This window comes from Labrus mixtus, chromosome 1, assembly GCF_963584025.1.
Source record: "Labrus mixtus chromosome 1, fLabMix1.1, whole genome shotgun sequence".
NCBI classification, from domain to species: domain Eukaryota; kingdom Metazoa; phylum Chordata; class Actinopteri; order Labriformes; family Labridae; genus Labrus; species Labrus mixtus.
The window spans coordinates 30,916,695-30,934,127 of record NC_083612.1 but is presented as its reverse complement, the minus strand read 5'-3'; the positions used below and the strand labels follow the sequence as shown (position 1 = coordinate 30,934,127).

At 39.5% G+C, this 17,433-nt stretch overlaps 1 protein-coding gene across 1 annotated transcript in view; it reads left to right on the top strand.

Annotated features, from left to right (window-relative positions):
* Positions 1-17,433, top strand: part of LOC132977394 (CUB and sushi domain-containing protein 1-like) — a 455,723-nt gene that overhangs the window by 213,272 nt on the left and 225,018 nt on the right. The window contains exon 4 of the mRNA XM_061041929.1: positions 13,745-13,939. Coding sequence (XP_060897912.1) covers positions 13,745-13,939 — 195 coding nt within the window. The remainder of the gene's footprint in view (positions 1-13,744; positions 13,940-17,433) is intronic.

The following is a 17,433-nucleotide window of genomic DNA, read 5'->3' as shown; positions in this document are numbered from 1 at the left end:
ATATGAACACTTAAAGACAAACTCCAGTCCTTTAAAGGTAAACAAAAAATGGATACACAAACCCAAATTGTTTTCCACATACATACGGCATTAAGACAGACACACACACACACACACACACAGACACACACACACAAGCCCATCCATCCATTTTGTATAGCAAGTTGACAGATGTAAATGTGCTCAGCGGACAGCGGGACTAAATGAAGATGCATTAGACCGTGTGTGTGCATGTGTTTGTGTGTGTGAAGGTGTGCATGTGTGTGTGTGTGTGTGTGTGTGTGTGTGCATGTGTTTGTGTGTGTGAAGGTGTGCATGTGTGTGTGTGTGTGTGTGTGTGTGTGTGTGTCAATGTGTGTAAGAGAGAGAGCAAGAGCGAGCGATAGAGAGATTGGTGCAACAAGCAACAGGGACAGCGATGATAAATGTCTGTTTAAACATTGGAACAATCAACGCTTCTGTTTCTCTTGCCTTCAGTTGTTTTCTCTTGTATTGCTTTCTAGTCGTCCGATATATAAATGTCTGAAATTTACAGCATGTTGGGAGAAGATGTGCTTTCCAATCCACTTTAATGTGCCAGGCACGTATGATCTGTGACCTATTCATTGAATTGATTCAATTATGCATGCATGCACATATCCCACTCCAAGTTACACTTTCATAGTTTGAAAAAAACCCAAAATGAGCTTTATTTGTATTTGGGCACGGATTTCGAATGGTTGTATTGATAAGGCCTGACATTATTTACTGTGTGTTTTTGCACCCTCTGACACACAACCACCTCAGGCCAGGGTAGTCTTACTATTTGAAGCCAGGTCAGGGTTGTCACAGCAATGATGACAGGAAGGAAAAAGATGGAATAGGATGTTTTGGCAGTGCTCTTCGTAGAGGAAGGAAGAGGGGCAGCAGAGGGCTGGTACACTTTGGTTTTGGAGATTCTGACAATTTTTGAGCCGAATGAGATGCTGCCCCCCCTTACCCCCTTTCCCCCCTCCAGTCTGTCTGTCACAGTGAGGTGTTCAAATCTTTGTGGAGCTTGAAGCAAAACATGGATAGAAAAATAAGCAACCGAGCAGAAAGACAGACGGATGGACTGACATCTTCTTTGCTGACTTTGTGTTTTCTTTATGTCACTTTTGTGATGCACTTACTACTTTTTCATTTTGGTAATGCTTTGCTCAGTGGGAAGCACAAGTAAACTGCAGCTTCACTGGTTGCCTTCATATAAACTAGATAGATCAAGGCCTCAAGTACAGTATAAATAAGTCAGGAGCTCAAGCATGAAGCTGTTTTTTTTTTTTTGTGGACAAAAAACTTTTTTTTATATAATACATTACTTTGTGAGTGTAATTTTATTTTCTCTTGACTTCAAGTTCCCCAAAAAGTATGCAAGACTTTTGCAACCGTACAACGAAGCTGCAGGGTGTCCCATTATCAGCCTTTTTATGAACAGTTTAGACACTGAGCCTGGAAGTAGGAACATGCCTTTCATGTGAAACCAAAAAAAGAAAATAAATTTTAAAATGTCATTAGGAAACATACAGAGAAAGTAAAGCCGTGAGCCATTACTGTTGTTGAAGTGCTTTAAAAACACTACTGTGCTGTACTATAGTAAAATAATGTTTTGGATCTTCAAAATAAAGCCTGTGTTCCTGATGTGTCACAGATTAAAGTCTTGGGACTCTCCATTATCTTACTGGAAGCTACTTGCATGTATTTATAGATCCAGGCTGAGCCATTCCAGATCAAAAGACTTACATGTGTGAATTCTTCTTCAGCGCAGATGTCCCTTTTAACAGCAAATGACTGTGGATGTGTTCAGTGTTGTGTTATTCAGAGGATGACTGATGTTTCCTCTGTTTGTCCCCCGCAGTACTCTGTAGCCTCTGGCTTGGTCACTGTTTCCATAGCAACCACTGGCCCCGGAGCACATTTCTCAAAAGTGTCATTGTGTTATTATTGTTGCACATGCCATTAAAAGAGCTCTGAGGAAATATACTGTTTCTCAAATCTCTTTTGGAAAGACATCAAGTTGGCTGAGGTGCAGGAACAGCTCTGAGGCTTTAGGAAGACACGTGTAGTGTTTCCTGCGTAGTGCTTGGATTTAAGTGCTCAGTGCTGGTACAAATAAAAACAACAATGTGGAATCAAAGAGCTTTACAAGAGCTATTTCAAAGATCACTTCACTCACATTGAACTACTTCACATTCATAGTTCACAATTTTTGATTTTACGCTAAGTTCTCATTTCAAAAAGTGAACTTCATGTTTCTTCTTTTTTTTTTTCAATAGAACTTCCTGTAGAGTGCCGCCATTCTTTATTGTACTCATCATTCATTCACAGGTTTGATCCACAGCCATAAACTACAAACCAAAAAACATTTCTTGGTTTTATGAATATCATAAGGATCAAATCTATACAGGAAATGACAAAAAAGGGGTGTGCTCAAGTGTAAAATATAATATTTACACATGAACAAAATGTGCGTTTGAATCACTCTTCATGTAACTGGCTGTTTGCCCTATTCAAAGGTGGTTTCAGTTGGTTCACATGTTTTGGGTGTTGGGCTTTTTAAGAAAACAATCTTATTCACATTAGCATAGCTGCTTCATAAACATACAGATGCAGAAAACAACTTAGTGCTGAAGGATTTAGAGAGCATTCAACATTCCCATTTTTCCTGGGTGTCTCCCATATTTCGGTGCCATCATGGAACATGAGCAGTTGTTCACTGTCTCCAGAATGAGCTACAGTCACGCTCTCGTTTATGAGTTGCAGGTTGACTTGTTCAGTTCACCGTTCACCAGTAGTTGAGTGCGTTCAATGGGTGCACGTTCAGGTGCAACACAGGTTGTCATGGTGTACTGACACACCAAGGAATAGACTTCTAAATCACTGCTGCAAGGTGAAAAGTTAAACCGCCAGTGTTCAGCAAGATCTTCCATGCATGAACTGGGATGACTCAAAGGTCGACTACAAGTCGATCAGTCAGAGTTTACTCACTGGGTGTCATCTACTCAACCACCAGCTACATCTGATTATTTCTAGTCCTGCACCCACTGTTTCTTTGACATCTTTTTTAATCCTAATTTTACATTTGAATGAATGATTTCTGGCTCTTTAAGTCCAGGAGCTATTGTTCAGTTTTTGTACATTTGAATCAAACAGAATTAACCCAAAATAAGTGTGAAGGGTTGTTAACCTTTATCTTACCTAAGATGTTCTGTCTGCACAAATAGCAGCAGCTGGATGTCGGTTCATTTTTACAGCCTAATTGCAACAACACTAAAGTGGTAATGATAGGCCCTGAATGTGCTTATGGCCCACTTCTGGCAGCCCTTGGCACCCTACTGCTACCCACCACTGAGAAATTTTAACTATTATTGATCTAAATCTTTATCCTGAGCCCCATATTAAAAGGCTTGTTCACTTTTCATTTTTTGACCTCTCAAACGTTAAGTGGCACTCACTATTATCCCCGCCAGGCTTTTTTTCTCTGTCCTGTGTGTTTTTCTGAGCAGGACCGTGCTTAGCACAGCATAGCTCTTAAGTCTCCTTAAATTTTGCTGCTAGACTGAGTTCTAAAACCATAGACATGATCATATAACCAGCCTTGTTAATTAGCATTTATGCTAATCCCCATCAGAACCAAATTCAAGCTCTCCAAAGTCTGCAGATTTTAAGGAGTGCAGTTTATTTTGAGTTCATTCTTGGAGTAGTGGTCCGACAACAACTCTAATCCTTACCCATCATTCATCTACAGTTTCAAAATGGCACGTAAAGAGTAGTAGCTGACAGATATATTCAACTAACGATGCCAAAAAAGCAACTTTTTGACACAGCACATCATCTCCTCCAGCAAAAAGATGTCTGCCATTACAGAATTTTCGTCTATCTTCCCTTCTTTGCTCGCCCTCTTTGCCTTCTCCAAATGTTGAATCACCTTAAAGGAGCTAGCCTCTTGAAGATGGAGCACAATAATTAGAATGGAGCTATCAAGGCTATGCCAATCCCAAAAGTGAATAGCAATAAGCTTTGATTGTGACTGAACATGCAGATCTCACCTCGGCTCTTGATTTGAGAAAAATGAAGGATCAAGACAGGTGGCGGCACTCCTCTAGAGATAGAAGAAAAGGATTGAAGTGAGGAGAAACTTTTAAAAGCCTCAAGCTCCAATTTAACAGGTTCTGTCCTGAAGTAATGATTTGTTATTGCTGGCAGATAAACTTCTACACTTCGGGTCTGAAAAGGATGAGAATCATTACTTGGTAACTAACAGCTCTCAGTGTCTAAAAGAATGTCATGGAGAGACTTGAACTCTGGTTTGACTTTTCTGTAGCAAAATGATAAACCAGTATAAGTCATGCTCTTACATGGAACACTGTAAGCTATTTTTTGGAGTCTATGATTTAATAACACTTTAAGAAACTTAACTGGCATTTCACCACTTCAGATACACAGGTAGGAGTAGTTACAGTATTGATGTAGCTTGATGTTACTTCAAAGTTTTCTTTACAGAGGTAAGAATTTACACCTCTCCTATTTTTTATTTTACACCAACAAACACTGATATTTACATTTAGCCAATCCATAATTCAATTAGTAATTAGTAAATTAGTAATTGGTAGCAGAATGCTAACATTAGCTGTTGTCTAGTGGTACTGTAGCTAGTGGGTTATCAAAGACATTAATTTTACATGAAATGGTCAGATTTACCTCACTGATTTTTTTGTTGGGGGGGATTTTCAGTTGCTGATCAATTGAGAGGCTGTGAAGTGATATTTTAGCTTGTATGTACCTCTGTAAGAATCTTGTACGTATGTATGATATGACTTAAAACCTTCCCAAAGCAATACCTCGTTATAATAGCTCTTTGCAAATCCAATAGCACGAGCAGCATAATGCCATATACTGACAGACTGAGTCTAGCAGTGTCAGGTGAAAACTACGACAAACCTTTTGGTGAAACGCAACATCTAGTGCGGACCGTGTTACAAGACAAAGTGGATTAGGATGGTGGCACCAATTCACAGACTACTAAATCCAGCAATATGCATGCTAACTGCTAACATGGTGGAGTCATTATGGCATCAAATAAGGAAGAAGATGCATTCATTTTGTAGGTAACCTTGCAAAAAGCATGAAAGTAAGCTTCATGCTGTGTGCCTCAGGCTCGTTCTGGCAGGCGTCGTCTGCTAGCTAGCTGGAGTTTTGTCTTTTGGTTGTTTTTTGTCCCACACAGCTTTCACAAGTGTTCTGTAAATTCACTGATGCATTATGTGATGAAAGATTTTATTGTTATGTTTGTGTCTGTTGATTATTTTTTGTCTATTCAGATTTTTTTTGGTTTCTGAATACACAGAATTATATTGTGTTTGTTTTGTTTTTCAATTTCATGTTGTAATAATCTGATTGCAGAACTTAAAAGATAAAGCAAAAACAGAAATACATTTGAATTGTATTATTTCTTTTAAAATCACTACTGTATTACAGCTGGCCTATGTTTCTACCCCAATGTCTGTTGGTAAATATCTGATGTCTCTGTGGCTGTTGGTCTTTCCAGCGTTGGCCATAATAGTATTGGGATGTTTTCTATTAGCAACATATATTTTTTGCTTCCATAGTCGTGCTGAAAGGCCGGGGAGAGCTGGTGTTTAACAGAGTGTGGCTGCAACAGTGATTACTCTGTTTTGCAGGTGATTGATTAGAAGCACTGCTGGAAATGTCACTTGCCCTGCTAATATATTTTCACCAGGGGAACATAGAGAAGGCGTTGTTAATACATTTTAATATGTTTACTCGGGGGGAGCAGAACAGAAATGTTACTTTTAAGGTCCTGAGATTATTTTTTTTTCAGTTAAATATAGTTTCATTCTCAGCTTGGACTGCAGACTGCAGAACTGTATGTAGACAGACATTGTTTTTTTATTGCAGTTTTTAGTATTAACCAAGGTTCTAATGCATACGTAACTTGTGATTCTACAAGCCCTGGTTCATTAGGCTGTGGTTTCTATTTTGGTCGTCACAGTGCTGTAGAACAAAGTAAAGTCTGTACTCTGATTGCCCTCCTTCACAAGTGATCGTTGGGAATTAATGCTGGAGACATCACTAGTTGGCACACTGAAAAGGAATATCCGACAACCAGAATTGTCAGGCAGAGTTCTGATATGTTGTTCTCATTATCTTGGACAGTGCAGTCGCTATTGGAGATCATAAACAGCTCTCTGCCCCAAAGCAATAAATACAGGAACGCTAGCTCTGATCTGTACAGTATCATCAGGGCATTCAGTGCCGGCTAATTTGAATATGATCTGAATGAACCATACCTACACAGTGTCTGTTTGTGATTCATCATAGGTGTCCTATAGTTTTAAGCACTTTTGCATGTGCACAAAAGTTCAATCACCACTAGAGCAAAAACAATACTGATTATTCTGACTCACAACACTGGAGTTGCTAGCATTTATTAGTTTAAGATCTTACCAGTGACTAATGTCCAATATGCCATGGTCTGGGTGAATACTTCATTCTGATTGGCTGCAGGGCTGTAGCCAATTCCTAAAAATGGACGCCTTCTAAATAGTTCTGATGAAACCTATAAGCCTGTATCTAAAATGGGTAATCATTGCAACATGGATGCAGTTAAGCCCTTTGTTTACAGTTCATGCATCTCATTTATAACCCATGATGAAATAACAGTGGTGGGGGGTTAAACTTTTTTCAGCCTATAAATAAACTTTGTTGACTGAGAAGCGTCTTAAGAGAGAAAAAACTAAAGACAAGGTCAAAACTTTTCTTATTTTCTACTATGACCTTCGTCCTTATTTGCCTCCCTCCATGCCATAACAGGACATATTCTGTAATACACAAGCAGCAATAAGCACAATGTCCCTCTGAACTCACTGAAACTTTGATTATGGTCAACTGTGTGAAATGTTATCTTGCAAGAGTATATCTGGCTAAGAGCTGAGCAAAATGGTCTATGAGCTGAGCAGACTACAAATATATCTAGTTTTATTTACTGGAGAAGTGAACATTATTTACATTGTCTAGATTAGAACATTAGCCTTTAAGTATAACTGTTCATAGACATTTATAGACTATTTAACCCACTCTAAATGGGCTTCTTCAAAATGAATCAAATTTAGTGAAAATTGTCATTGGCAGCCATGTCATCTCCACATCTCAATTGGAAAGCTATTTGAAAAGTAATTTGTCTCCGTGTGTAAGCTAACTGCATCCGCTGGCAGCCAACCTTTTTGGTCCCTCTCTGTTAAGGAGCATTATCCTGACTCAATTGGTGAAGCCAAAGGTGCACTCTGAAGGTGTTATATGGCTTTAATGTCTTTAAATGCCGTGTAAGGTGTTGACACGTTAAAAAAAGACGGGCACAGCAGGTGGTGAGGGGCCCACGTTCAGATTTGGCCTTGGGCCGTAGTTGGCCGAGAGTCCCATCAGTGTTGGTTGGTTAGAGTTATTATGTACTACATGTCAGTGAAGCTGTTAATACATTTACACCATGGGAGTACTAGGGGTGCTGGGGAGTCCATTTAGCTCAGGGGCTTTGGCATCAATCCAACAGAAACATATCTACATCAAGAATCACAGATTAAAGAGTATGGCAATTGTTATTTGTTAATACATGCACACTACGGGATATGAGTAGAGGGGATAATGGATTATTGACTTAACCCATTGAGAGGTGCTTTCAGAGTGAACCCCAGGTCCCAGTAGAAATATGGATGGAAGCATTTGTTCAGACTCAAAATGGTGAATTGGTGCAGGTAAAATTTTCCGCAACCTTCTCTGGCAGATATGCTGTACCTATGTTGTGTTGGTGAAATGTTGCAATACAAGGCTAACATGAAGCGGAACCCGTCTGGAGTTGTTGCTATGTAGAAAGCATCTTAGGATCAATTCTTTGCATGCCCTGAAGTTGACTTTTTTTCATTCATGAATGACTGTGACTTGTGATTTAAAGGATACTGATCAATACTTTGAATTTCCCCAACTCTCATTTTCCATTTGGCTGAAAGACATTTAAAAAAAACAAAAAAAAAAACGCTATCAATTTCAAAAAAAGTTAACAAGTCTGCCAAAGTTTTAATCACTCTGAAAAAAAAACGAGTTTTCCCAAACTAATTTCAAATGCTAACATCTGTCCAAGTCCCTGTTTGGCAATATGTGCACGCGGTCTGACATTTGTTCTGGTTCCACTTGGTTTTAACTTTACAGCCCCCTGGAAACCAAACAAGAAATTAGTGATTTTTGCCAGGTATGAGGAGCTCGATTCGACAAAACATCTGTTCCAACTTTGGCTTGTGGCAAGTTGCATGCTGTGGATACAGATATAGTTCACTGCTGTTGTTTTTGTTACAGTCAGCTAAATTTTTTACACTCATCTCTTTGCTTTCGGAGCATGACAGTTCAAAAAAACGACATCACCCTAATGTGAGGAGGAAAACATGCTAAATTTACATAAATCACATAATAATTTAATTTTACTTTGATGAATTGATTTTATTTTGACTTAGTCTTGAGTCACATTTCAGACTCTATCTTTTTTAAACGCAGGGGGGTTTGCTGCATGAGTTTTCTTTAATGTTTTCTCAAAATGTTTCAAGATTTTTGTTTTCCACAATAATAAAATAAAAAGTGCTAAATGTTACAACCAGCAAGTGTTACTATCACGTTAATGCAGGAAACCTTTTAGGGTCTTGAGTCCAGTAATTATGATGATTTTAAATAAGATTGAATGTAAAACTGAATCATGGTGCACCTCTACCTGCAGCACTGCATGAACCACAGGGAGAAAGCGAGAGGTTATGGGTGTTGGATTTCATCCAGTAGCAGCTGCTTTACTGCATCCACAACAACAGATTCAATGAGCTGGTTGCTTTCTATTTTTAGTGGAGGGTTCGTTAATATGCTTGACTGTATTTATACAGTGGATGAGAGCATTGCAGCGGTAGTGCAGAGGACCCTTCTTGGAATATTGAACTTCTTTTCAGCAGGAGCTGTGTGACCCGGTGTCACACTGGCAGATGGAGATGTAGTGTTCTGGGTTGCCACAGATCTAATTTCTAAAAACGACACAAAGAGATAGACAATGTCTGGAGTGAGTGAGTTTGAAGAGTTTCCCTGATGAGCAACTTCTGTGTGAAGGTATAGTCAGTTTGCAGAAACCCTTTACAAAGTATGGCGTTGTTAGCATTCAAGTGGGACTCTGCTACTTAGGATCTTGTTGTGATTGCATGACAATAAAAGGAAAACAGGAAATATTGAAAATGTATGTACTTAAGGGGGAAGAGAACTTTAACAAGGATCAAACAGAAAACAGGATACAATTGTCTATGTACAATATGCTGATTATCCATTTATAATTAAACAAAAGCCTTTAATGAAACTTCTCTCATGCAGCACTTCCTTCTTCCCCCGAGCTCTCAGCTGCTCTTCCCCTCTTTCTCCGTCCTGCTACTATACAATCTTAACTCTCATTTTTCCCATTGAAGATGTTGCTGTGAGTTCTTCGTTTTGCTCCCATCACCTCTCTGCCGTTCCTCACTTTTGTATCGCTATATCAAAATGTTGCCCCGGCCTATGGTTGCTATAGCAACACACTGACCTGCCCTAAGGCTGTAAAGGGCCGGAGGGGACAAAACACAGGAGGAGCATCATCAGTCACTCCTAGTAGACACACAGGCATACATACATACATACACACACACACACACACACACATGCACACGCACACACACACACACACACACACACACACACACACACACACACACACACACACACACACACACACACACACACACACACACACACACACACATTCAAGATCGTGCCCCTTATTAGTTTTATAAGTATTGCGTGCGTTGTCATTCTGTGTTTAGAACATTTTATTTCCCTAAAATCAGTTTTAATGAGATAATGAGAAGCCTCCATTGGCCTCGGGCTGTTAGTGCTCATGAAGAGCACTAACAGTTTGCAACACACATCTGACCATGTTTTGTTCTCTGCTTGCTGCAGAAGTATGATGCCCTTTTTTTTGTAGACTAACCCCAATGAACTTATTTTGCAAATGGTTTGAATAAATGAAATGAAAAACAATGGGGTCAGTCAGTTTATGAAGTTATATGAATCATTAGGTTTCTGAATTCAATTTCAAGCGGCTAATTTGAACTTTCCAAGGAAATAAACAACAGCAGAGCAATTCTGATTATAAAACAAAGCAAATATAGAACAGCATTCTGCACGTATAGCCAACATTAATTACTTTGTATTCATGTGACCGAAAACTCAAAACTGATTATGATTGTGCTTAAAGCAAACTTTTTGGGGAATTTGTCTGAAATTTTACTAGGGGCGACATATCATGAATTCCAGCAGCTTACTAAAAGTCAATTTTTAAAGAAATTGTTGACATCTTAAACAAAGCTTAAAGTTAGTTTAGCAAAAAAACAGGAACATTTGAGGCCTTTGGTGACCCTACTGTTGATTATTCCTGTAATTATTACATAACTTTACATTTTGAGAATATGCTTGTTGGCCGAGTTAAATGAGGAGATGGATCACGCAGTAAACAGGAAGCTGAAGCTCACAGCTATCGGCAACTCTCGGCAATAATGAATGGAAGTAGCATCTCCCATAATCTTAAACCTTTCCTTTAAAATGAAGGCATAATATATTTAACAATAACAATGATATTGTCAGAGGGATTGGACTAATGATTTATTTTAATGGCTACAATTTTCAGAAAAACATTTCATCATTCCAGAAACAGTTGTAAATCCTACAGTGTACAAGGCCTGTAGCACTAACAAACAAACAGGGTCTTTTAACTTACCTGAAGATTTGCTGTACTCAGCTGATCATGATATTCCACTAAAACTAAGTCCCCATGATTCAAATCCAGTGAAATAAATTAAATGAATCCAAACACATTAGATCCATAATGACCCACGGAACTATTCAAAAACCCGGCTATTCCCCTGACCTTTTGATGACACCTCATAACAGCCTAAAACAGCCAATGAGACCCTTTGTTAAATGGAGGTGCTTCCTCCTGTTCTGACAGCCAATTGCACGCCCCTGTGCCGATGACTGACATTTCTTGTAGCCAATGAAATTCTCTAAACATGGATAGGCTGAATCATTTAATACTTCGAGGTGAGTTCTTCATGCACTCACTGTAGATAGAGTCAAAGTACAAGTTGTTTTTAGAACTTCATTAATAATGTGATATTCAGAGGCTATTAAACACCCCCATATAGCAGAAATGATCCTTGTGCTCGACTGTGACACTTGCAGTCGACTGAGCCTCTGACGAACAAATAGTAGAGTATTCGACTATATGGGGTCACCCTTACAGTGTGCACATAATAATACAATATAAAATCCAATCAAAAGACGGAAAAATCAGCAGTCACATATGCTCAAATTGAGGCTACAATGTCCTTCACTTCATCCTGTCTCACATGTATCCTATATTATTACTGCAGGGAATCAACTGGATTTCACATCGAGGCAAAAGAGTGTGTTGTGATACAAAACTCTAATCTCAGCAAACTGGTGCTGTTTCACATCGGATGATTGCAAAAAGAACAAAGCTTTATCGTCAAATTTTAAACGGCCTTTCAAAAATTGGGGCTTTCGTTAAGTACGAGATTAGCTGAATACTGACAATTCATGTGAACACTTGATCCCCCCCCTGAATACCCCCAGATTCTGTCAGATTTCCATTTAAATGAGAGAACATGTTTGTGCACAGAGGTGACTTGTTAAGAGCGGGCCGGCCGAGCAGACCTGAGGCTTTGCACAGCCTGCATGAGTGTCACACACAGCACACCGTTCTTTTTCCTTCTCCTCTCTGCTTCTTTCAGTCCTTCAGTCACAGCTTTCCTTTGGGTGGTTGAAGTTGGTCGTGTGTTGCCTTGTTAAAAACAAAAAGCAAAGCTGCATGTTTCGCACAGAGCACGGCACGGTCAGCTGTGTGTGAGTAACTCGCCTCTGATGCGCGACTTCATACACACCAAATAATGAGTCAATTAGAGTAAATTATACATGTTTAAGGCTCCCTGTGATAAGTTCACCTCTCCGACAGGAGTTTCCGTCTCTCTCCTTTTCCTCTTCCTCTCTCTCTCTCTTTCTATCTTTCCTCTTTCTCCTGTCTCTCTCTCTTCTTCTCCTTTTCTCTTCTTCCTCTCGCTCTTCCTCTCTGTCCTAGTTCTCAGGGTCTCTTGGTGAAGCTTTGTCTAATTACCATGCTAGCGTTTAATTGGAACAGCGTACACAAACACACAGATTGACAGACTGAATACCCTCTTACGTGTAGACTCACTGCACAGTGCGCACACTCACACACACATACACACTCAAAACACACACGACACACACACATTACCAAGCCATTTGGATTCACGTTTCATGGCCACATTACACACCCAGCAAGTTAACATGCTCCAGTTATACAAATACACAGCGTCCACCAGGGTTAGATAAAGTGGACTTCTTCCAGGTTGTACTACAGCCACGGTGCTGATGCCTCTTCTGAAGAGCTAAGGCGTGTTGGCTACAGTCACACACTGATTTTGGCCTAGTTATACCATGAGCTGCATGAGGCTGCTCTCAGTACAGAGCTGTGTCATCTCAGAACCCACAACAACAGATGCACGTCGGAGGAGAAGATCCTAGCCAAACATGTAAATACCAAACGGTCAATTTTGCATATTTTGAGGGTTACTAGAAGATCAAACGTACATCTTTGTAATTCTGTGTTGTTGATTCTACTTCGGTTATGTAACTTATCAGTAGGGCATACTTGGGATGTGTGGTTTCTTCACTGAGCGCTTATCCCTTCATTTGGGAACAAGTGTCTTGTGTTTGAATCAAAAAAGGATACTGGTCAATGTGGACCCCAGGCTTTGTGAATTGGAAACAATTCAAATTCAAATGAGTTATTAAAGCTTCTGGTATACCTTTTTTAACTATTGCAACTGACTGCATTCAATACTGATGCTTGTATTTGACCTACAGAAGATAACAATACCACGATTGACAGGATTGATTATGTGTTTAATTATTGTTCATATTTATGTTGTATCATTTTTAACGTTGTACCCTCTGCTGTGGGGTACGTGTAAGACAAAGTTATTAACCACACATTGCAGAATCAGACTATTTAACATTTTTCATGGTACAGATGATATGTTTGACTGTTAAAGCACATATTTAACTACAGGACAAATCAGGACAGAGATAAAGGATTTGTTTTCAGGGGTAGCCAAAAATGGACAGAAACTAAACGTTTTTCACAAGAGCTTGAAGTTATTTTATGATGTTTATGTAGCCCAGCACTACCAATGTAAAATATGTTTGTGCTTAGTTTTTCTCCTCTTGAAGTCAATATTTCAATATGAATCAAAAGTGCCTCTGGTTGAAGAAACACAAAACAGAAATACTGGTTTCTTTGCTTTTTAGTGCAATATTATGAGAAGTTTTAGCTCCTTAGGCAACGCACACATAAACAAACATAAGATTTTCTTTTATAATGAGTATCTGTGTTCTGTTTCTGAGTTGTGACTGGCTTCTTGACTTCTCTTCGTTTGCTGATCAATTGATTGGCTTGTTTTTTTTTTTTTGCTTTTTGGAGGGGTGGGATTTTTTACTTCTTGTTTCAACTTTTGACATGAAATAAATCTGAACAACGTTTTCTCTCTTTTCTTCTGTGTTTCAGTCCTGCCCAGCCACACATGTGGCACCCCGGGGGTCATACCAAACGGAGTCATTCATGGCTCTCGGTACAACATGGGGGACAAGATCCGATACAGCTGTGAGTCCGGGTTTGTACTGGAAGGACACAGTATCCTCACGTGTATAGTCTCTCCCGGCAGTGGGGCGCAGTGGGACTTCCCATCGCCTTTTTGTAGAGGTAAGATGTCTCCTTTTTTCCCTATATGCCTCTCCCTTTTTCTGCCATTTTATTTCTATTTTTGTAACTTTCTATTTTGTATATAAAAAATGACAGTGAATTTGTTTAGGCATCACAAGGGTGTCATCCATTTGGAGCTGATCTTGTTCTTAAAAGGGACATATCGTCCACTTTGACAGTGTTTTTGATCATATGTTTGGGTAACCTGAGTGTCTACCAATAATGTGAAATAAACCCATCCAGTTGTTTGTGATCTGCATAAGTCTTACAACACCGAGAACAAACCTCCTCTGGCACTTGATTCATGTTTTATTTTGACCAAAGCACAGCACAGATGTTTCATAGACCAATGGGGACTGTTTTAAAAGGTGGAAAATGGTTATAATATGTCCTCTTTAAAGTAGATCACAAAATATTTTTTTTAAATACATTATGGTAATTTGTACAGATTCATGTCCTGAAACCAACCAGTAACCACGTCTAGCATGTAAAAAGGAAATGTAAAGATAAACAGAAAAACAAACATTTGCTGAGGTCCTGAGAATTGTATGACCTCAGTGTGAGGTCACAGGCCGACAGGAAGATGAGAAAGCCTCGCTGCATTGATTACTGAACCTGACGGAGCCCAAAATCCTGAAGCAAAGCCCATCTAATGGTTCATTAGTCTACAAACAAGAACAGATCTGTCCCAGGTTTCACCGTCAGAGACAGAGATGGCTGAACAGCTAAGATTGGAAGACGTTCAGTATCATTTAAAAATGTCTTTGCAAAACTCTCTTCACAATTTTAAGGTTGTTCAGGAGCATTGATCTGTTGGATTTTTTTTGTGTAAATACAATATTTGTATCCCTCTTTACAATGTTTGTTTTCTATGTATTTGAAGATTTACCAAAGATGTTACTACCATAATAAACTGATAGTAAATCACATTTGCTATAATTTAATTAAAATGAATTTAAGAAGTTTTATTTATTAATTAATTAATTTTAATAAACCGATCTAGGAGCTACTCTGTGCAACAGAAAGAGAAGTCAAGCCTTTTCCACAAAAGCAGGCGTAGCTATCAATCAGTCAATCAAAACTTCATCTGATTTGAATTTTATATAAAACTGGGCAAGTTAAACATGTTCTACACACATCAGACAAACTTACAATAAGAATAATAAGAGATCTCTCATCTCATGTCCTCTCCTCAAATGCCCTCTCGTCTCATGTCCTCTCCTCTAATGCCCTCTCGTCTCATGTCCTCTCCTCAAATGCCCTCTCGTCTCATGTCCTCTCGTCTCATGTCCTCTTCTCTAATGCCCTCTCGTCTCATGTCCTCTCCTCAAATGCCCTCTCGTCTCATGTCCTCTCGTCTCATGCCCTCTCGTCTCATGTCCTCTCGTCTCATGTCCTCTTCTCTAATGCCCTCTCGTCTCATGTCCTCTCGTCTCATGTCCTCTCCTCTAATGCCCTCTCGTCTCATGTCCTCTCCTCTAATGTCCTCTCGTCTCATGTCCTCTCGTCTCATGTCCTCTCGTCTCATGTTCTCTCCTCTAATGCCCTCTCGTCTCATGTCCTCTCCTCTAATGTCCTCTCGTCTCATGTCCTCTCGTCTCATGTCCTCTCGTCTCATGTCCTCTCCTCTAATGCCCTCTCGTCTCATGTCCTCTCGTCTCATGTCCTCTCGTCTCATGTCCTCTCCTCTAATGTCCTCTCGTCTCATGTCCTCTCGTCTCATGTCCTCTCGTTTCATGTCCTCTCGTCTCATGTCCTCTCCTCTAATGCCCTCTCGTCTCATGTCCTCTCCTCTAATGTCCTCTCGTCTCATGTCCTCTCGTCTCATGTCCTCTCCTCTAATGCCCTCTCGTCTCATGTCCTCTCCTCTAATGTCCTCTCGTCTCATGCCCTCTCGTCTCATGTCCTCTCGTCTCATGTCCTCTCCTCTAATGTCCTCTCGTCTCATGTCCTCTCGTCTCATGCCCTCTCGTCTCATGTCCCCTCCTCTAATGTCGTCTCGTCTCATGCCCTCTCGTCTCATGTCCTCTCGTCTCATGTCCTCTCCTCTCATGTCCTCTCTTCTCATGCCCTCTCGTCTCATGTCCTCTCGTCTCATGTCCTCTCCTCTAATGCCCTCTCGTCTCATGCCCTCTCCTCTAATGCCCTCTCCTCTAATGTCCTCTCCTCTAATGTCCTCTCGTCTCATGTCCTCTCGTCTCATGCTCTTTCGCCCCACACCCCTCGGTCTTGCCCAGGCATTTCCAATAGAAATATTTTCCAAACGATCAGTGAATCTGTTTGTTCGTGACATCCATGTAGTTAACAGTATGATGTCTTAAAGTTAATTGTAACGTTTACAAACCCTGTGATACTAAGGCCATGATCGTTTTAAAATAAGTCCACAATTGAGTAATATAACAAACACCATGTTTGAGATGATGATTGTGATGTTTCTTGAATAGTAATTTATTTACAAATTAGAGTTTTAATTGTTGTTTTTAACACATTTTTAACTGAAGCTCTCATTACTGCAATGTGTCCACAATAGTTATTATTTACATTTATTGAATAAAAAATGGAAATTGAAACAGAATTAATTTTACTTATCTATCTATCTAAAACCCCTCATACTCTGTAAAATCTGTTGGACATAAATATATCTAAAGTGTTACATTGGTGATTATTCAATAGTGAGATTGCCTGTAGTTCAAAACAAAGAAGTAGAAATGAGACATAGCAGATCGGACGCAAGGTTTTATTTTGTTAAACATAAGCTTACAAAGCTCCAGGGGGCGTGGCTTCAGGGCCAAAGGCGAGACGGCATGAGACGAGAGGCTCCAGGTTGCAGACATAAACTCTTGCCAATTGAAGCCAGTTTTTCTTTTAAAGTGAAATTCCTACCTAATGTATGTGTGTGCTTCACCTCTCTCTCTACCCCTCTATTGTGGTGAAATCTAAAATGTTGACTAGTTTAGGAATAACAGGATTGTTCCATTTAATAACAATGTAACACATTTATTTTTTTAAGTCTGACCACAAGCACAGGTGAAATGATACTTACCTTATGCAATTGTTTGGTAATTCAGAATTCTAAGAGCCACAGGAGACAAGTTGAGTCACTGCTAAAGTACCAATCTTTTTTTAAAATTGTTTTCTTTAAATAAATATAAGTAATTTCCACCACAATTTGATGCATTAAAGCGCACCAGAAGGCAGCAAATTGTGTTTGATGCTTAAAATGACTTGGGAGAGAAACCCCTGACCTGCTGAATATTTCCCCCCTGCATTGAAACCAACCGAGCGCCTTTTGAAAAGTATAAACAGTGAAACTAATTGAGGACTGATGCAAAGTAGAATAAAAATGATACTATTCAAATAGTGAATCTAATAAGCACAAAACAAAAATACAATTCTCCAAAGAAATACCAAATAAACACGGATGAATGGATTGTATGAAAACTACGTGTGCATGTTGGATAGTTACTACTCTGTATCCTTCTCTGTGTGTCTCC